Consider the following 21,683-nt stretch of genomic DNA (forward strand, 5'->3'; position numbering starts at 1 on the left):
GTTGGAGCTGTTTGCTCCATGCTGCATGCCAAAGTATCCTTGGGCAAGATGTTAATCTAAAGTTGCTCTCCAATGCTTCCTTTGGAGTGTGAATCTGTCTGAATGTTAGACAGAATGCACTTAAGCATAGAAAAAAAGATCTTTTATGAATTGCTGTGAATGGATAACTTTGTATATAAGTGTTGTGTAACTTTGAGTGCTCAGGTAGAGACGAAAAGCACTACATAAAAACCAGTCCATCTACCATCCGCAGGACTGGACATCCCAGCAAAATTAGTCCAAGGTCAGACCAAGATATGTTCAAAGGAACTAGAAAAAAACCCAAATTCACTCTCAGTCAGCAGGATAAAGTTCATAACAGTGCATTAGAAGAAGACTGAACAAGTAGACACCAGAAAGTTGTTGCTGTTTATCTGGATGTAGCGTGTTGAGTGGGAGAAACGTTTCATCGCTCATCCCAGTGACTTCTTCAGTCTAAGCTGAACAAGTACGGTTTATATTAGCACAGTTGCAACAGACCAAGCATTTCAGCACAAACACCTCATAACAATTGACGAACACTGTGGTGGAGGTGCGATGAGCTTGTTTTGCACCCACAGGACCTACCTTTGCACCCACCTTGCATTCACTGAGTTAACAATGAACTCCTCTGTATACCAAAGTATTCTAGAGTCAAATGTGAGGCCATCTATCCAACAGCTACGACTGGGCTCGAATGACATAATGCAACATGGAAGTGCAATGGCCCACTAAAGGCTACCCTGGCCCAGTTAAAATGTGGCAGGAGCATAAGCGAGGTGTGCACCAACAAATACGCACAAACTTTAATGAACTGAAGCAATGCTGGAAAGAAGAGTGAGGCACATTCCTCCTCAAGATGCGAGAGACTGATAGCATCACACAGAAAAGGGCTCAAGTTCAACGGTGTAATATGTCATGTGTTGTTTTTCATTTGAGTTTGTATTTACTAGACTACAGAATGTTCTGATGCATAAAACCTTAGAAGTGAAAGAGGGTGCGCTTTCTTTTTTCCACATGAGTCTACATCCATCTCACCCAGCGTTTACTCATCCATTTACCACAGCATTAGATTTGAAATCCAGAGGTGTATCTTCTTTATCTGATTTGTTTTTAAGATTACAACATATTTAGCAGAAAGAAGATGCTCACCACAGCAGGTGTGACCGTTTCTCCCGACATATTTTATGACTCACACTCACACTATCTACTCACACCACTAGCACTTTATATAGCCTCTGTAGAAACTATCTACACCCTCACTTATCTTAACTGCACTACTGTATAGCTCTGTGTAAATAATCATTCTGTACATTCGATAATCTTTAATCCTACAACTGTTTACAACTTGCATAGTTCCCATTTCTGTATAGCTGTATATCTCAGATTCTGTAAAGTTATTTATTTCATATTCTGTATAGTTTTTCATATTTATATCCTGTTCATAGCCTGTACATAGCTTGTACTCACTACAGCCTGTACATACTTATAGTTATAGAATATTCACAACATACTTCATACCGTGTACATCATAACATACCATAATAGACCCATTTCTGTAATATACTCACATATCTATATTATTGCTAATATATATTGTAATATATCTATATCACTAAAGCACTTCTGGATGGATGCAAAAAGCATTTCGTTGCCCTGTACCTGTGCATGTGCAATGACAATAAAGTTGAATTCTAATTCTAATTCACTATGCACTCTACTAATGACATGTCACACAAAACACCAGAGATAAAACTGATTAAAAATAAAATAAATCCATGTTCAACAAGTTCAGTAAGCCAAACTGTGATTTCTTGCTTGTTACTGGAATGAACGATCAATCAACCAATCAAGACTTTGTCTCTATGAATTGGTAAACACAAACAGCAAAGAAGTTCAAGCCATGACAAACATGAATATATGACATTAAATATTATAGATGTGAAAAAGAGCTTATAAACTTACATAAATCCATTTTAGAGGATCGCTCTATTTTGGAAAAATCTAGTAAAAACTAATTTGCATGAAATGACACCAAACGCCGGCTCGATGATCTGATTAGCCTTGTGACTGACACTTACAGAGCTACGACTCCCAAAAGGGAAGTGGTGGCAAGAAGGAGAATTGGAACCAGTAGCCAAAGTCACAGTAAAAACGTTTGGACTGTAATGTGCTTTTCGCCCTGTCACACACTTAAAAGTGCTTCTGCTCCAGTAGACACGAAAAAACGACTGAAGCAGAGCTGATTTGTATCAGGCGAAAAATGTGCACAACTGGAAAAAAAAAAACCAAAAAACCAAAGAGCTGCATGTGATTGATTTGTTCCAGGCTGCTCTTTCTTTGGTGAGAGTGGCAGATAATTCACTGATGAATAAAGGATCAAACAACAATTTGATTGGTGTTTCATCCAAATTGGCAGGTGCACGTTTTTTTCTATGTGAAACATGCTGGGTTCAGCTGTTGGACAGAGACTGCGACCGACATGGCTGGATTAATCCAAGCTGTGTTGTGGTGTTATTTCCATAGAAACCACAGAAGAGAAAAAAGTAGTTGACTTGATGAATTCAGAAAAAAAGGGGGCTGTAAATGTCTGATAGCAACACTGAAGGACAAAGAGAGAAATGAAAAGTTGTATTAACAAATCAGTGCCAACCTGAGGCACACAAAAATATGACTGGTGATACCGTACAGCCTTACTAGCCCTCCCTGAGATGCCTAATGGACTAGCACATGATAAATAAATGCATTTTTGGAACGTACAACCTTTTATTCACTCTTAGCTGTCACCTTGTCCCATGAAAAAGATGCGTTAAGTATTCTCCAGGTTAAAAGCAAGCCATCACAGGTCTATGCAGCGTACCATTATGCCAAAATGCCTTTGAATTTCAGCATAAAGACAATGTACAAAGAACAAACCTCACCTCTGAGAGCAAATATTGTGTTTTATCTGGACCATATATCTAAAAACGGGACGCCGAAAGAACACAAAAAGTCTTTGCACCTACATATAGTCACAACATAATAAGAACACACAAAGGAATAGCGAAGATCACCAGTGATTACAAGTTCCTACGTTAGCATGTAGCAGTGTTCAAAAACCACTGAGATGTGGGGTTTTTTGTTTTTTCACATCCTAGTCACTTGCGTCACTGCTCATTGCACGGCGAGGCCATGGAGACCAGTAGTTGTGGGTTTTAATTCTGTGTAATGCCAAGCTAACTACCCAGAAGGACTGACTACAGTAGCACTTTCAGGTCCAAGGACTTGTTTCAAAGTACTGAATGAGATGAAAGCAAAATACAAAAAAAACAAGCCTATTCATACCGAGCCTTGTTACTACAAGCTGGTCTTGTAGCGACATGTTTTGGTCGTCAGGCTCAACACATTTTGCTACTTGTCGCATATGTAAATTAAAACAATTTGGAAGCGACTGGATTTTGTTCAAAAAGTCTCTGTTTGGCTGTTCATCATCATAATTTCTATGAGACAGTTTTCTTCAGCAATACAAAATATAAATCATGGTTCAATTTAAAGTGCTCCAAAAATAATCTGCAGCAGTCTCACTTTCTGATAAGGTGATAGAGGTTGAGAAAGAGTTTTGCAGAGGAATTGATACAAGTAAGGCTTGAGAGCGTTCAGCAGTCTTATTATAGCCAAGAGCCCAAATAGTCGATTGATTTGAACACTGCAGCATGCTGTTGCACTACACACACACCCCTCTCTAAAAAAACAGGAACAGATCAGTGAAATCAGCTCCCAAGTCTTTGATAGAAACAAAAACCTGAAGTCATGACTGCTCACAATGGAGAACTATTTGTTTTGGTATTTTTTTCCTTTCGTTTTGGAGGATAAAAATAACAGCATGAACAAGGAAGGAGGAACAACCTGCAAAGAAACAGTGTCATATAATTAAGAAGGTAAAAGAGAGTGGGCACGGCATGGGCGAATGACAACATAAGACTCTGAGCTGAAGAAGAATTCGCACAAAGCTCACAAGGGCAAACTCTCCATGCTGACCCTCCCATTGAGGTGTTAAACTATAAGGATGAAAGAAGTTATAAAGAAGCCACTTATCAAGAGTCATTCCACTTTCTTTTTCAAGTGTCTCCTCTTTTATCTTCCCTCTGCCCCAACTATTGAATCTTGCCTTTATTCGAATCACGCTTCAACTTTCTTTACACTCTTTTCTTTTCTTTTCTTTTTGGCGGTCTTTCTTTAGATCTGTGCCATCTCATTTATATTGAGGCTTACATCTGAGCCCTTGGAGAAATCAGGCACTTTTTCACTGCTGAAGCATGCTAATGGCCTCTAAAAGCCCAAGTAAATCTTTGTTGATTTTAGGAAGAGGCCTTGCTCTGCTTACACAATTTTGTCTTGATTAGGATTCAATGCAGGTTACAGTAGACAGTGTAGATAAACGCCAAAGCTGAAGAGTCGACTCGTCGGATTAAAGATGTGATGCTGCAAATTTGTGTCTGTGAGGCTGCGTATACATGAGATTCGGGGAGAAAATAAAAACGATGCCGAAATCTGGCTCATCGCTGAAGCTTAGTGTCTGAGTTGTTGGCTTAATTTGACATTTTTAATGCGCTGGAATTTTAATAATGCTCAGAAATTATAATATAAACAGAGACTAATGATTCAAAACACCATCTTCTAAGCTGCTCTAATCATGATTTAATCAACAGTGGATCCATTGAAGGGGTTGCTTCAAGTGCAAACCTAAGGATAAATCTGCCTAGACACTGCTGTCTCCCTCTCCTTGCTAAGCATGCAACAGTAGATGGGCCAAAGCATAGCTAGCTAATTAACAAATACCTAGTAAATAGGCTAAATTCAGCCTAGAATTACATTCTCCAGGCAGCCAAAAATTACATTAACTTTGTACCATAAGACTTGCTCCAAAACAAACTTTCTCCTTGCCTTTGGCCTTTCTCACAAACACACACAGAGATGAAATATCTGTCAGCCCCTGGGCCATAAGGCAGAGGAGGCTCAGTGAGGTTCCACGTCCCCTTCTTAATCCACCACCCCGCCTGCATCCTTCACTCAAACCTCCTCACTGCTTCCCCTCAGACGCTTTCCTCACACCGCTGTTCTCTGGTGTGATGTGTGTGTGCATGTATGTAACACTTTGTGTGGCTTTTAAGTGAGTAGCGCTAAACTGATTAATTCAGAAAAAAAGACAAAGCTTTACGAATGTGTCAAACTTCTTGACTCAATGATACAAAAAAAAGTGACAGACTAGAAGCGGCAATTCCCAGCCTCAGTCCAGCCACATTAAAGTTTCTCCGCTTAGTTAAATATCCCACAGAAAGGCTGCCAAGAAGGCCTTCGTGGAGAGACTGTGCATATGAGTGTGTGATTACAAGTGTACCTTCTCCAACAAAAGTGTACCTGGTGAGAAGCAAACAAAGTACAGGTTGATCCAGAGCTGGATCCATAAACCAAAGACACGTTTGATGTGTTAAAAATGGGCGAGAGTGCAAGCCAGAGGGCAAAAAGAGCCAAACTCACACAGAACAGGAAGACCGCCTTTCTTTTCATCATTTTTATAGCCTCATCCAGCTTCCTGAATTACCCACACTTCACTCACTCCCCGTTGGCAAGTTCATCCCATGACACACATACGAGTGAACCAGGAGACCCCATGCCAGCTCTAATGGTCTACATCTAAGCAAGCTACTGCTGAGCTGATAGCAGGTCAAACCCACTAGACCCACTGACAGTTTCATATTGTTAAGCTGCGCTGAAAAGCACCTTAAATTGATTGGCATGATCTGTGCTGACAGACTGAAGAGCATGCTAATATGGAGATACCGGCTTAAAAAGACATTTAGGAGGGGATCGGTGCCTTTTGGATTTGTAAAACTGTTCAAAAAATAATATGTGAATTAAGGTCAATGAATTTTTTTATTTCCAACTCCATCCCTTCCTTTCATTTGATAAATTATGGGATTTTGAACTTGAAGATGTTTTCAAGGTTTGGCGTTTGTGGCACTGTAATAAAAAGTGTGCCATTACTGGCATACACAGATTAAGAAAAGTGAAAATAGCTTTTCAGCATTTAGCGGTTTGTGCACAGCGTCTTTCACTGCAGCCACACACAGCACACAAATACTTATGGTTAAAAATACATTAGATTTGGTCACTACTGTGTTATACAAGCACTCGTTGTTGAATTGAGCAAAATGACCACAAATGATATTAATGGGTTCTCATTTGGTAAATGAGGGACTTCTTGACTAAACATTGCACCTGTTTGAACACCAATATGACTGTGCTGTGGGTCCAAATCCTACAGCTACCTGTGCCTTTAGGGGTGCCTTTGCTCCAGCTTGTAGAGGGCTCTCCACTAATTTCACCTAAATATCACTTCACTCGCATGGCAGCACATTCTTGTTTTACTGCAAACTTTTAAAACTTTTAAAAACTATGCTCCACCACTCCTCAGATTCATACAGTTTTAATCTGTGAGTCTTCTGCATAATCTTCTAAACCAACAATGTCCACAAGCACATCTTTCAGCATGCCTCCATTTTACTTGCATATTCTTTTGGAACTGCTCACAGAGGCAGATCACTGCTGGAGAAGAAGACTGATGGCTGAGGCGAGAAAAGAAGCCGTCGCCTTTATGGGTGAAACGCAGCTGTGAAGAACTGGAAGACAGGCATATGTAGCATATAGCTTTAGGCACAAATTGCTGGGATCCATATTAGCATGGAAGGCTAAATAAACAAGGGCATTAGGTGGAAGCCGTTGATTGACAAGGAAACGAAGATAATAAATACTGGAAAGGATCTTAGATGAAAATAAACATATGCTTCTATTCCCATTATGGGAACATTTAGTGGAATTACACTTTAATTATTTCTATAGTTCCACTTGTATATTATGAATGTATAATTTCTATGTCAAGCCAATACTATGAAAATATGAGGGTGTCTAAGGACTTCATCCATTTATCAGCTGATAAAGACACAGTTAACAAGACATCTGGTATCAGTAAGTAATCTGTGAAAAAAGAGGACTGTATAACTATTTCGACCGCTCTGATTATTTAATATTTTGTGGGCTAAAACACCAGCATGTGGGTTTTAATCAGGTGCAGGGCAAAGCGAGCTCAGGGCCAATGGCTGAGTAAGAAGGGCTCTAATCGTCTCTTGGCTGAGCTGCAGAAGTGTGCGTTCTCTTTTGTAATAATCGATTCCCAAATATGTCTCACGACAGCCCAGAGGTCATGGAAACCAAACAAAGCTCCAGGTGGCTGAACTAATTCGATCCTCATCTCTGGCACAAGGTGTGAGAATCAGTGGCATGAGCTGCTGGGCTGCTTCTCTGGAAGAAAACCGGCACGAGTCAGATTTCAGAAGCACGAAACATTTCCAGAATACTAAATAATACCTTTCCTTGTCATCGGCCTCCCTGAATTTTCCCAGGTTTCCCTTTACTGTACCCCCTCCAATGGTTGCCTGTGGCTGTTAGTATCTAATTCATTGTCCTAGTGCGCTGCCAAAAGAGGTGCAGTCCAGCTTTTTTTCCATTTTTTCAGCCTGAACACACCGACTCATTCTCTGCAGCCTGTTTCTTACCCGCCCAATTCTGCCCTTCTCTAATCAATTACATCCCCACTGCAAGTCTGTTGCCTCTGCCTCCCCTTCATTGCTGACTCATAATTCATCGAATCATTGGCATTTTAAACACCTTTATCCCCTATCAGGATGACCTGATAGGCATCAAATGAAAGTGGTGCAAATCTCACTTCTTACTACTTTTAAAACCACTGACACACACACAGCAGGCGGTGAAGTGAGCAACGTGGCTCCCCTGGTGGACGATCGCTGTAATATCATCGGTCCTAAAACATGACAACATCACTGTTTGTTACATGAGGGCGACGGATGTTATTACATGTTATTACTTGTTATTATATCATTGATGTTTTTGTCATTGTCAAATAATCTGGCATAATCTTGGGAGGAATGGCGGGTAACAAAGGAGAGGAAAATTCCTCTGAGCCCAATAAAAACATTTCCAGATATATCTGTGTTCAGCTAAGACAAAAACAAACATAAGGGATATGTGAAAAGAAAAGAAAAAAATCAGTCAAACGCCTCAGCTGGTATTCTCCCACAGTGGGTGAAAAATGCACATACGCATAAAACACCTCTGTAAGTGGCTGCTTGAAACACTGACTGTGTAATCTGATGGGCTGTGGGAGTTAGCAGTCTGGGCTCACCAGTCAGCTGGTAAACGGGAATGTGGGAGCAAGACTTTTTTGACTAGTTGCCATTGTTTCTACTCCAGCCAGGAGTCGGACAGTCACTCCTCTCAGCAGTGCAGAGGTCCAAAGAGCGATGTTTTGTTTTTCTTTTGCAGTTAGGCAAGCGAGGTGAGATTCACCTAACTTTATTTTAAACTCTGATTGTGTTAATCAGGAAGCATTAAAACGACCTTGCTCATCCCCTCGCGAGCAAATAACCACAGGAATTTGAGGAATGCTGTGAGAACGATGTTGCAGCTAATGGAATTCATCAGAAGCCACAGTGTAAACAATTTTATGGAACCCAACTTTGAATGGTCGTGGAAAAGCCATCTTCGTGTCCCGGGTTATTTTGGTTACATCCTTAATGAGTGGCAGGTGACCGACAGTTAAATGATCCACATGTTGAAAACAGTGTGTTATTCCAGCACAGCACAGCAGAACAGAACAAGCACAACCGAAACAACTTTTATCTGAAGATGCTTTTCTTAATCGTTCATTTCGAAAGTATATAAAGTCACAGCAGTAGATTCTCCCGTGTAAAAACCCGAGTAATTATTCACCGCAAGCCTGTTTTTGTCTACCCTGCGTGTTGCACAGTACCACTTTTTATTACAACTGTTCACAAGAAAGCAGTGTCACCAATCCCACCCGAGAAGTCAGCAGCCCTTTCTCATGTTCTTGACACAAAACCTCTCCTCTTACCTTTGTGCTTCTCCATTCGCTCGCCCCTTCAGCTCTCATAAAACGAATCAATCCCAATGAAACTTTGCGGCCAAGTTCCTCAATGATGGCACTACTTCTGCAACTAATGCGGAATGTAGCCCGACCCTCCCGTTTTCAACAATACACTGACTGAGCCGGACACGCTGAGTTGTGACGGAACAACAGCGCTCTCCTCTTGTTCCTCATCTCTCTTTTTTGCCACACCTCCTGCACCTCCAAGTTTGCAGCATCCAGACAGAGACTACGTCGCTGCTTCAAGACCATCATCCAGGTGTCACTCAAACATCCACGCCCGTAGACTTTCAGTGACAAACTGGGGGAATGAGCTGTCTTTAAGGGCATTTAAATGCGTGCGCTAAAGTGGAAACTAAAGGGAAGTCTGCGTATCCAGAAGCTCATTTTATCTGTTTCTCTGCTGTGCTTCAGTTGCCTATCTTGGGTCGAATAAAAGGCTAATGCTAAAGAGAGGAACCCTGTTTCATGTCAATTGATTATGTTTTTGCCGTAACATAACAAATCCTCAGGCAAACACCAGAAATCCTCCAAATCCAGAAAGGTAGAAACTGCTGTTTACCAAATCTTGGATTGGCATCCTTGACTGCTAATAAGCACTCACATGAAAGTGAGTTCCTGTCGCCTTCCAGCTCTCTCGTTCTCTCCTGCAGCAGAAAAGTGAAGTTCTCTGCCTAAACAATCGAGAATCCCCGTGGGAGAACCGTGACCGGGTGGAAGTATGGGAGGAATGTGAAGCGGAGTAGCAGATCATGCTCCAGAAGATGATTAAAACGCACGACACGCACTCTGGTATTTGAAGACGTGAACATATTGTGTTTATTCAATGCAGACACAGAATATGAATATGTAGGTGAATATAGAAGAGGAAAAAAAGCAAGATTTATTTGAAAAATAAACAAAAAGGGGGTTAAAAAGAAAAACATTCTAAAATATTCAGTGACAGCAAAAGAAAAACATGAAATAACCAATAGTTCTTTAAAAAAAAAAGATCTAAAGGAACCATGACAGGAATAAAACACAGCCTTCGGATAGAACAATGTTTTATGGCTCCTACAGATCTTGGCAGCTTCAGGAGCCCATCAGCAGTCACCTTGAGAAAAAAACGACCACTTTCAGTGTTCTAACTAAAATTCCTCAACCAGAGGATTTTCTTTTTGTTTAATTTCCCCCTTTGCTATTCCAAAAATTTTAGAACCTGTCAAGATGCTATCCAGGAAGTATATTGGTAGAAAGCAGGTCTTCAGCATGTCTTGACTTCCTGTTGAGCCACTTCAAGAAGGATCTGCAGCTGCTTGCTGCAATAATCTGGGAATGTTGGAGAAACAGTATTATGCACAGGTCAAGAAGTGCTCTCTTTCTTAAGATGTTTATCTTTCTGTCTTCCTAAAGAATGGTCTGACCCAGCTCAGAGTCTGATGACTTAATAATAGCCCAAGGTTCGTGTTTCACATACAGTGCTGTGAAGATGTTATGTATCACTTCCTGATTTCTTCTATTTATTTTTTTGGTCACACTTACATGTTTCCCATGTTTCTTCAAAAAATGTATAATCTTAGACAAAGATAACACCAATCAATCCAAAATGCAGTCTTTAAACGATCATTTTGTTTATTAAGGCAAAAATGTTATCCAAACCTTCCTGGTGTAAAAAAGTAGTTGTCCTAAAAACTGGTTGTACCACTCTTAGAAGCAAGAACTGCAATCAAGACTTTGCGATAACTGACAATGAGTGTTTTACATCGCTGTGGAGGAATTTTGGCCCATTCGTCTTTGTTGAATAACATTTTTCCCTTAATAAATCAAATCTTTAATAAAAAGTGCATTACGTGGAAAACTGGAAAACTTTGTGGTTCCTGTGTTATCCACATTGTGGTCACTGTATTTTCAAAATAAAATATTTAAATAAATAATGAAATTATCGTTCTATTATTATTGCTTACACCTCTTATATTGGACTTATGGGTATTTGTAAGATAGTGATAGGAGTAGGGAAGTTTCAGCACTACTACAAATAAAAGTGTACGTGTTCTGCAAGGAGTTGATTTCAGTCATTAACTTCCTCATTCACAGGGATGTTTTGTAACAAAATGAGTATGCATATTGCATGATTTCACTTCCAGCTGATGGAAAACCACCTAGATTTTACACGCAAACAGGTGCTAGACTTCCCCATCAAAATCTGGATAATACATTTTAAGGCAAAACTGCAGTGACGCAGTGTTTTCACAACAACCACGTGTTTCTGTGAGAGACCTAGTCCATCTTGCAGGACAGATGGACTAGGACTTCAAATGCTTTGCAGGTATGAGACTTACTGAAGATTCGCCTCCATGTGGGGGGCAAGCAAAAGTGGTAGACGGTCATGTAGTAAACTGGAACCCCAGACAATGTAACTACACAACTACATCCTGTGTTCCAAGGGTCCGAGTAAAGAGAGAGACCCACAATGAAGAAAGACACCGCTGTGAAGGTGACTGCGACGACCAACGGCACCTTAATGTTAATAACCACAATGTAGCAAATACATAAACAAACAAACCAATAAATTGTTCAGTTTAACATGTAGTAAGACAAAAAGGCTTTGCAATTCAGTACAATATGCTAACCTTAAAAGGTCTAGGGTGGAGGGGGAAACGATATCGATGGATGAGCATCCCCAAGGTTGCCAAGGCAATGAAGAACCAATGAGAAAAGGAGGTAAGGCTGATGAGCTGGGAAATATCTCCACTGATTAACATGATCACCATCAGTGGGTACTGGAGACACACAGAAAACAGAGTAACTCTTATGTCACTGTTACACACACAGTGATTAAATACACAGAATCAAGAATCATCTCATATCTTTTTAAGGTGAATTAAATATACAGTTTAAATATATTTAATAAGATATTCACGATAAAATATTAGGACTTATTCTTGGTTGAAATTAAACATTCTACTTTGAGAGTTTTTGACCAATGCCTTGTCTTCTGTACTTTATTTTCAAAGCGTTTTACTATTTATTTACGTAGATGACTGGTTTATAATGTGTGGACAGCTCTTTACCATTAACAGCAAAGCAGGTAAAGGTGTGTGTCTGCGGATATGGATTGTGGAAAAGATCTGTGGCCAGTAGCCCTCTCTGGCTCCAACGAAAAGCATCCTGCAAGACAGAGCTCTCACATGAGTTCAAAGCCACAGAAAAGATGGCAGTAATCATGTTTTAAGAGGTCCGAATACCTTGGTGACACAAAGATGCCACCATTAAGTGTTCCGAGGCAAGATAAGGCCACAAGTACTGGAATTACAGAATCCAATCCCTGAAGAGCACAGGTGGCGAATGTCTGCGGGACAGAGAGCTTATCACACAAACTCTGTACACACATCGCTCTGATTTTTCTTTTTTAATACAGTACAGAATGTGATGTACCACAGCCACAGCATCAGACAGCAGCAGCTCAGTGGGAGCCAACATAGTGTAGTAGGCCACATTAACAAGCACATATAAGACTGTCACGGTCACCATAGACGAGATTATTGCCAGTGGGATGTTTCTGTTAAGACAGGATACAGACAGAGTGATATAAGAGCTGCAGCCAACTTGGTCTGAGAAACAAAAAATGAAGATGCAATCTACCTGCTTGGATTTTTGACCTCTTCTGTGACAAAGTTCAAATTGAACCTAAAGAAAAATAAGGAATGACACAGGCATCTGATGTTTGTAACAGTATGATTTAATGGACTGTACAAAGCTAAGCAAAATAGTTTTGTATAAATTATGGTAAAAAAAACCAAACCCAAACATGTTAAAATCGTTTGTATTTGTAGCAGCTCTCCTGATATAATATGTTTGCTTACCATCCACTGTAGGCATATAGGCCATTATAGATGGCGAGTGGCAGCCTGTCTAATGTTAATGATTCAAACTCAAAACCATTCTGGAAGTTTTCAGTCTTTCCTGCAAAAAGGATGATACAGAAAGAGATGACAACCAACTGAATGCATTGTAATTATTATTATTATTGTTATTGTTGTTGTTGTTATTATTATTATTATTATTATTAGTGGTAGTAGTAGTAGTACAAAATCAATTCTGCAAAATTTGGGTTGCTGTGCAAAAATGTACAAAAACGATGCAAGAATTTACAAATCTTATATTTCGTGCACAACTGAACATGGAAAATATATTGAATGATCACACAGAGAAAATCCCAGTCTCTGAAAAGCAATGTCGTATTTTCGATTGAACATAAATTTGGGCCAAAGCCATGTTTTACCACTGTGCAAGAATGTTACATTATTCTGATTTTTTTTTTTTTTTTTTTTTTTGCAGAGTAGTGAACCTCTGTACATTTCTACTTCTGAGAAACTCTCTAAAATGCTCTTCTTATATCCAGTCATATTGCTCATTTGTTGCTAGTTAACCTAATTAGTTCCTGAAGCTGGTTCTTTTTAGTATTTCTTACTTTTTTCAGCTTTTTTTCAGTATTTTTTATTTTCTTTTTTGGGTGGATCTTTACAGTTAGGAAGTCTGTGTCTTCAGAAATAACAATTACGTGTTCCCACCTTTGACCAAAGCAATGATGCCAGGGATGATGATGAGGACTAAAGCAAACATCTTAATGAAAGTCAAAGAGACCTGGATGTGAGATGCCATGCGCACACTCCAGCAGTTGACTGCCACAAGAAATGCTACAGACACACAAAGATAAACAACTGGCAAAATAAACTATTGTGGTTAGTATAATACAAACATGTAAAAAAAATAAAAATACAGGACTGTGCAAAGTTGTTGAGTCATTCTTCATCTCTTTATATTTTGCAAGGAAAATGGGAAATAGATGAATGAGTAAAATTTCTGCACGCATGGAAATATGTGTTCTGTTTGGGAGTATATAGGCAAGACAAGTTTGTACAAAATTGCAGAAACTTGTTTTTACAATTTAAATGAGCTTTAAAGATTTGGTACTCCGACCTTTATTCTTGAACTCCCTAGTTCTCCAGGCTTCTTGAAGGACATTCAAAGATCTTCTTTACATGTTGGCTGCCTCCTTTTCTTTCCTCTCTCAAGCTGATTTTTGTCAAGTTCAGATCTGAGCTCTGATCTGAGTCCATGACTGATAGTTTTCAATTGTGTGTTTTTCTATTCACATATACTTTTACTGCTTTGGCAGGGTATTTGGGATCATTTCAAGCTGAAAAATGAAAATATTCCCAGTCAGATACTTTCCAGCTGATATTGAAAGGTTTATAAAAGTCAGACGTTTCTTTTGTGTGTTCAGAATTCCAACAATTTTGACAAGATCCCCAAAATCACAGCATGAAATCAAGCCCCAAACCATGACAGAGCCTCCACTGTGTTTTACAGCTGGTTCAGACACTCACTGTTGTACCTCAGTGATTTGAACAAAACAATATTCCATGAAACCAGACTTTCAGTTAGTTGTATTGTAGCATACCTCAGTGGCTTTGTAACAGACACTCTTCCACTTAGACCATTTCTAATACGGCTTCTGTGAATTTTAGATGGATTACCTGAAGGCCTAGATGCATACCTCAGTCTCTACTGGATTTTTCCTATAATTTAAGGACATGTTAATTGGATTTTGTTCATCTGCTACAGATTCTTTTAACCACTTTTTCCCATTTCCTCAACATTTCAAAGGAAACACTGCACACTTGAGAGGTTTTTGGTTAATAACACTTTAGGAATCACTTTGTGAGAGCAAAAATACAATCTCTTGCCCTGTTATCTTTTCTGTTCTTCATAGAGTCAGCTAAAGAAATTAGAGAAAAATTATTACAAGACAGTCTATTTGGAAGCAAAACATAAAGAAATCAAGGTAGACTCAAGACTTTCGCACAACACTGAGAACTGAAAACCACTCACTCACTCCAAGGATGCTCACAAGTTTGATTAGCATTGTCGGAGCAGCACATGGTGCGAAGAATGGCTCCACCACATAACGACCGAAGGCCAAGGACACAAGGGAACTCGAAGCTGGTCTGGATATTAAAAATATTTTCAGTGATTAAGCGCTGACTCTATTTTATAACTCTAGCCTGATAAATAATAATCTTACCTGGTAAAAAAGAACTCAACCCAGAGTCGGAGGAAAGCAGGAAGGGGTCCTAATGTCTCCAATAGATACGTGAAGTGACCCCCTGATTTTGTAAAAGTGGTGCCTAGTTCAGCATAGCACAGTGCCCCTGGAAGAACAGAAAATAAGCACATGAAAATTTTTTGATTGTGATTTGACAATCAAAGGCCTTTCTGACAAAACCTTTAAAGAATTTGATCATCATGTTGGGCTCAAATCAGATTTTGTGGTTATTAGACAAATGTATACATTGAAGATACCTATTACATGTAATATTTATGACCAGCTTAAGAGATTTATTTTTACATCTGTAATTATTGATGAACTTTGATAAACTTTGATAACCAAGCTTGCAACATGATGCTTCAAAATGTGTAGTTCACGAAACAATGAATTGACATCTTTAATTTACAGTTTATGGAATTTTAAGCTTGAGACATAAATACAGCTTTTAAAAGACAGAATACACTTTATTCAGATCTTACCAAACAAGGAGAGGACCCCACACAGTCCCCACACTAGAAGTGACAGCTCCACGCTGCCACTGTTCATTAGGACTCCCTTCGGTGCAATGAAGATCCCACTGCCCACCACTGTTCCAATGATGAAAGATACAGCAGGCAGCAGCCCAATCTCCCTCCGAAGGTGCACCAGCTCCTCGTCCGTCTTCTTCTTGTTATCGTCCTCTTTATTCATCTGTGTGTGTCCCATTTGTCCGTGGCTGCAGGTCACAAAGTAAATGAGCTTGAAGCTATAACAGAAAGAAGCCTCGACCTACACGTTTTTCTGTGTTCACTCGCTCTTACTCCATTGTCCAGCCTGATTAGGGAACAAAGCCAGTACTCTTCCAAACTTCAGCCATTAAACATAACAGCTTTAAGCCTTGACGCTTTTGTGTGGAGCTTGTCAGAGTCCTTTTAGACTCAAAGAGAAAAGAGTTGGGATGTTGCAGAAACAGCTACATAGACTGCACATAGCTACTTTTAACAAGGTTCACACAAGCTGTCATTTTCCTCTGGTTTCACACAGTTTATGTGTTCTATTTTGTCTACCTACTACAGAATGTTCATTTATCACTGCTTCCCTTCCTGTAAAAGTCACAACACGTCACTGATATTTACAAATTTATGAAAAGAATTCAGCTACAGATTGTCTCATGTTTCTTTGTCAAGTTAAATAAACCTTTTTGAAGATTGTTTGACCACTATGGGAGTAAAATGTTTACAATGTGAAGCTGTATTAGTGTAAACCTAAGCAATGTGGTTTATATCATCTCTGCAGACTGCATTTTTAAATATTAACATTATAAACTATCCACTTGAAAGGCTGCTAAAGCACTCTAATGCATTGTGAAACTATCTGTCTGAGCATATTAAGGGCTACATTAAGAATTTATTACCTTTGTGATTAAAATGTAGTCAACATAATGTATTGTAAATGTTAAAGCCTACATGTCAGACACCTTGTCCCAACCATGATAAATGACACAGTGTATTTATAAAAGAACAAGCTATTGTGATTCAAGGACAAAACAAGATACAAAATAACAGAGAGATTAGTTGTAGATTTTACTGACATGAATCAGCACAGATGACAGTCTTGCAATTTTAAAACCAGGAGCAACCACTACAAACTAGAGATGGACCGATCCGATATTACGTATCGGTATCGGTCCGATACTGACCTAAATTACTGGATCGGATATCGGAGAAAAATAAAAAATGTAATCCGATCCATTAAATATCACGAAAGCACCTCACAAAACTTGCAACACACCGTAACTCACCTCAGAACGTTAGCACGTCGGAGCAGTATGCATCACGTGATAGAGCGGCTGTGGCATGCGGGACCTGTGGTGGTCTGGATAGCATGTGGAGCTTCGCTAGCAACCTGGCATTTCATCTCCGACAAAGTTATCCCGAGAGAAGTAAAGCAAGTGTGTAAGTCCATCTCTGAATGTTTGTAAAGCATTCCCACGTTAAGCTTAACGAGCGACTGCCTCTCGCTCTCTGGCTGCTACTTCAATCGTGAAACTGCTTAAATGATCAGCTGATCGGCTTTTCTGTCGCGAGTCCGTCTCTCTTGTTTGTTTTTGGTCCACTTTGCACCAGAAAGAGGAAACCAGCGGCTGAACAACAGCAGCACGTTTAAGCTTGATAAGCTGTTGTTAGAATTTATTTATTATTACTTTCTACTCCAGGATCTTTTTCTATGTAGCTGACGGCTGGTAACTGTGCAGGGGCGGATCTAGCAAAGTTTAGCCAGGGGGGCCGATAGGGCATTAACTGGGAAAAGGGGACATAAAGACATACTTTTCTTTCTTATTCTCATTTAAAATGTCGAGCTTTTAATAAATAATTATCTGACACCCAAAGTTTTAATTTGATGTAAAATGAATAGAAGTCAATTACTGTATATAGTGACTATTAAGTCTAATATATATACCCTAGTAAGCTATAGTACTTTTTACTTTGGGAAGGTACCATCTGTGCAGTCTGCAATTTTGTTGAAGGAAGATGTTGAATCTATTTAATATTTCTTGAAAAATAATTGATTTCTGTGCATTTTTTTTTCACACTGCATCAAATTAAGGTTGATTACGTCGATTAAGCATCATGAGGTGGAGCGTGAGGGGTGGTTCCCTATTTTTTATTTATTTATTTTTGTTGTTGCTGGGAGTTGGAACCCTATTAGTTAGGTTGCTTAATATTTACGCTAAGTACTCTTTAAAATACCAGAATAGGGAGGATGGTGTAGGTCTAAGTTTATTAGATTGATCAGTATTGCTGAACTATGAAATATTTTTTTTGTATACAGGTATAACAGAATAGCTTTAGTGTAGTTGTTGTTTTAAACTTGAGTATGAACTTGCAGACTTGCAAAATGCAGCAAGATATTTTAAAAAACAGTTTTGTTGATTAAAAAACACTATATCGGATTCATATCGGTATCGGCAGATATCCAAATTTATGATATCGGTATCGGTATCGGACATAAAAAAGTGGTATCGTGCCATCTCTACTACAAACATATGATCATTAATTTTTTAAGTCTAGACGGAAAACAAGCAATTTATCTGATGGTGTTTTAACACTGGTAATGTCAAGGCAGGGTATGATTAAGCTTCTAGGGGCCTATATCTTGATATCTATATGTCCATAATTCCTTTTCTAAATGAAAAGGTTTGAGTGCACAGAAAAATAATTCATTAATTAATTAAGAAAAATAGCTAGAGTGTTTTAACAGCTTAACTGGGACAGGCGAGAGGCTACCATGCCACTATGTGTTAGTAGATAGAAATGGTAATAACTAGACTTTCTACAGGTGTGTGAAAAAGAAAGTCCACATTCACTGTTCCCATAAGAATGAAGAGGGTAAAGAACAAGCAGGTGCTACAAATCCCCTTGTTTAACTGATCACCAGTAAGTGTGACCACCTCCTGGAAAGTAGAAGTTTTGGCAGTTTGCAGGTCTAAAGCACTCAGGTGTGTGTTAACAAGATGCTGCAAGCATCCCAAGAGTGGACGTCCAAGTAAATTCAACTCAAGATCAGGCTGTGCAGTGTGCAAGGAAAAAACCTCTTTGTGCTAGAAAGAACATGGCAGCATGGTAAATGGTAAATGGCCTGTATTTATATAGCGCTTTACTAGTCCCTAAGGACCCCAAAGCGCTTTACATATCCAGTCATCCACCCATTCACACACACACTGGTGATGGCAAGCTACATTGTAGCCACAGCCACCCTGGGGCGCACTGACAGAGGTGAGGCTGCCGGACACTGGCGCCACCGGGCCCTCTGACCACCACCAGTAGGCAGTGGGTGAAGTGTCTTGTCCAAGGACACAACGACCGAGACCGTCCAAGCCGGGGCTCGAACCGGCAACCTTCCGATTACAAGGCGAACTCCCAACTCTTGAGCCACGATCGCCCGAGCATGGTTAGAAAAGTTGTTTCCCCGAACAAACAACAAGACTTCTCTCCTTTGGACAGACAGAATTCAAGTGGAGATGTTTAGTCATAAAGTATAGCGCCAATTTGAGTGAAAACCAAATACAGCATATCAGCACAGACGTCTCATAAAACCTTTCAAAGTGGTGGAGTGGTAATGGACTCGCTTTGAAGTCAGAGTAAAGACTTGTAGTCAAGACTGCCTAAACCAAGAACAAGACAATACCAAGACCAGAGGGTATCGAGACCAAGACAAGACCAAGACCAAGACGGACCGAGTCAAGACCAAGACAAAGTCGAGACGAGACCAAGACCAAGACAAAAAAAGTCTTTAAATTGCAGCCACGGGTGCCAGGCATATTTATGTGTTTTTGCGATGCACTCGCACAGCCCTCCTCACTGCTGTCTACAGTCTCACTCACTTACTGAGAGGACAGACGCACGCTCCACTTGACTATCGCGTCTCTCACCCTCTCTGTTTTTTACATAATGATATTATCCTATATCCTCGCATGTGATTGGCCACAATATGGAGGGATTGGAGCATAGCTGAGCTACTGTGTGAGAGCTGAGCAGCGAAAAGAAATTAAGTGAGGAGCCGGCTCTCGCTCAATGGGAGTCGACTCTTCTGATTCACTACAAAGCACTCTCTAAGCACGGCTCTTAGAGCTAAAGCTTTTGCGCATGACACATTATCGAACGTTACGTTGTGTGTCATGGATACTGTTGACCCCAAATATCCCGACCACTATGTCGATCTGAGACAGCGAGACCGAGACAGCGAGACCAAGACAAGACCAAGACCACATAAAAGTGGTCTCGAGACCGTTCTCGAGACATCCAATTTTACCAGAGGACTTGGGCACCTTGCAGTCAATACCAAAGTATTCTAGAGTCAAAGTGAGCCCATCTGTCCAACAGCTACATCTTGATTGAAATTGGGTTAGTGGAACAGCAATCTCAAGGACATGAGCAAGTCTACAACAGAATTGCTGAAAAACAAATAGTGCTGCAACACTCCAAAGACAGCTGCGGATTAATGAACACCTCCAAATCTCAAAGAACTGAAGCCCAATGATGTAAGGAAGAGTGGGCCGAAATTCCTCCATAATGTAAGAGACCGATAAAGTTAGAGAAAAAATGATTACTTCAAATTATTGCTGCTAAAGATGGTTGAACTGAATGATCGGGTGTAGGCTACTCAGTTTTTCACAGGATTTCACACAGCCCAGTAAAAACTTTCTTTTTCACGGGACTGTATGTGCTGTTCACACTGTTTATGGATCACATAAAAAACAAAACATCAAGACGAGTGAGCATGATAATGAATAAAGAGTATGTATTTGCATCTTTGCCCACGTTTTTGAGTCTTACAGATATTTCAACCACTTTTCATTGTCTTCATCGTCAAACAAAGACGTCTGTGTCCACAAGGTCATGTGAGCTATACGTAAATTTTCTTTGATCTAATTATTGTTTGCGAGGTAGGATCAACACCCTTTCTTTTTCTTTCCATTAATAAATCCAATTTTTAATTAAGGAAACGCTTTTAATCTCTTTTAGAGAAACATTGTTCTGTTTTTTCTTTTTTCAGATCCTAGGCTTGAAACTATGGCTAGCAGATGATGTCAGCCTTTTCTGTGCTTCATCCAGTGGTTAAAGTGGGATTTGAGGAATGAGTCAAACCAGTATAATGCTAGTAAAAGGTGGAATTTGGAAAGAACATCAGTAGCTTAAATTAAAATTAAAATTACTCACGATTACTACTTCTAGGAACCGGTCTTGTAAGTCAGCCATAGTTAAAGGTATCTGGATGCCTACTTTGATCCATTATATTATTTAAATTTCATTTTAATGGTTAAACTGACATATATAATAGCATTCATTGTTGTTCAGATTTAAGCTTTAAATTTCTGGTCCTTACCTTTGAAGAGACTCTCCCATCTTCCTCTCCTGACCTCTTTCTCTTTTGTCTTCCTCCATCTCTATGTGTGAACTTATCTCACACTCACTTTTCTTTTTCTTCCAGGAAACTGCAGCTACAGCAACTGCAGATAACGGTAGCTCGCAGACGCAGTATGTTGCAAATGTTACAGAACAGTTTGTTTCTTTGGTGATATTCGTTGAGCTATTTGAAATGTTGCATTTGAAATTAGACGCCACTTCAAGAAACATCTTGTCCCTGCATCTTCTTTGCATCGACACCACTCTGAGGACGTGTGCGGGTGACAACATGTGGTGACTTAGCTGCTTCCATGGCATCCACTGGAAGGGCCAGGGTGGACTACATGAAAAACAAGATTGACTTTACATTATTTTGTATTAAACGTCTTATAAGATTTAACAAAAAGTGCCGGAACGCCGTTCTGAATCGTTTGACCCATGCCTTTATCATACTGCATTCAGTGAGTGTTTAAAGTGTGAATGTGAGTCAGGCATGGTGGCTCAGCATGAACTGAAAACAGGGGTGGTCCGGCATTTTTCTCCTCCACTCTTTCTGTGTGTGTCCAAGGACTGTCTAGTTAATCCAACTGGGGAATTCCTATTGTGCAGTAGACCTTTGTAAGGCCCTGACTGCGCGGGACGTTCAAGGTCCTAAACATTCAGATTCGGATGATTTGGGGTCATCATG

The 21,683-nt window shown here is 39.8% G+C and overlaps 2 protein-coding genes across 5 annotated transcripts in view; both read right to left on the reverse strand.

The window, feature by feature from the left end:
- afap1l2 (actin filament associated protein 1-like 2) overlaps positions 1-9,203 on the reverse strand; it is a 46,229-nt gene extending 37,026 nt beyond the window's left edge. For all 4 annotated transcript variants that reach the window (XM_026163100.2, XM_080305481.1, XM_026163099.2 and 1 more), the window contains exon 1: positions 8,987-9,203. In XM_026163100.2, coding sequence (XP_026018885.2) covers positions 8,987-9,002 — 16 coding nt within the window. In that variant the 5' untranslated portion in view covers positions 9,003-9,203. The remainder of the gene's footprint in view (positions 1-8,986) is intronic.
- Positions 9,204-9,814: 611 nt separating this feature from the next.
- On the reverse strand, positions 9,815-21,249 carry LOC113019394 (cystine/glutamate transporter-like). The gene is made up of 13 exons (XM_026163094.2): positions 20,976-21,249; positions 15,590-15,825; positions 15,087-15,213; positions 14,894-15,009; positions 13,570-13,695; positions 12,862-12,961; positions 12,641-12,685; positions 12,434-12,557; positions 12,244-12,347; positions 12,070-12,166; positions 11,629-11,778; positions 11,338-11,515; positions 9,815-10,327 (listed from the first exon to the last, which is right to left on the reverse strand). The coding sequence occupies exons 1-13, from the start codon at positions 21,224-21,226 to the stop codon at positions 10,263-10,265; spliced, it is 1,719 nt and encodes a 572-aa protein (XP_026018879.2). The 5' UTR covers positions 21,227-21,249; the 3' UTR covers positions 9,815-10,262.
- Between the last annotated feature and the right edge of the window lie 434 nt (positions 21,250-21,683).

The sequence above is a fragment of the Astatotilapia calliptera genome, chromosome 8 (genome assembly GCF_964374335.1).
Source record: "Astatotilapia calliptera chromosome 8, fAstCal68.1, whole genome shotgun sequence".
Classification (NCBI taxonomy): Eukaryota; Metazoa; Chordata; class Actinopteri; order Cichliformes; family Cichlidae; genus Astatotilapia; species Astatotilapia calliptera.

Coding starts and splice junctions, on each gene's coding strand:
- LOC113019394 (XM_026163094.2), bottom strand. CDS start 21,226: ATGTTTCTTGAAGTGGCGTCTAATTTCAAATGCAACATTTCAAATAGC. Junction 15,214..15,589: donor TGGGGTCCTCTCCTTGTTTG/GTAAGATCTGAA, acceptor CTGTTCTTCCAG/GGGCACTGTGCTATGCTGAA. Junction 15,010..15,086: donor GTTGAGTTCTTTTTTACCAG/GTAAGATTATTA, acceptor TTTAATATCCAG/ACCAGCTTCGAGTTCCCTTG.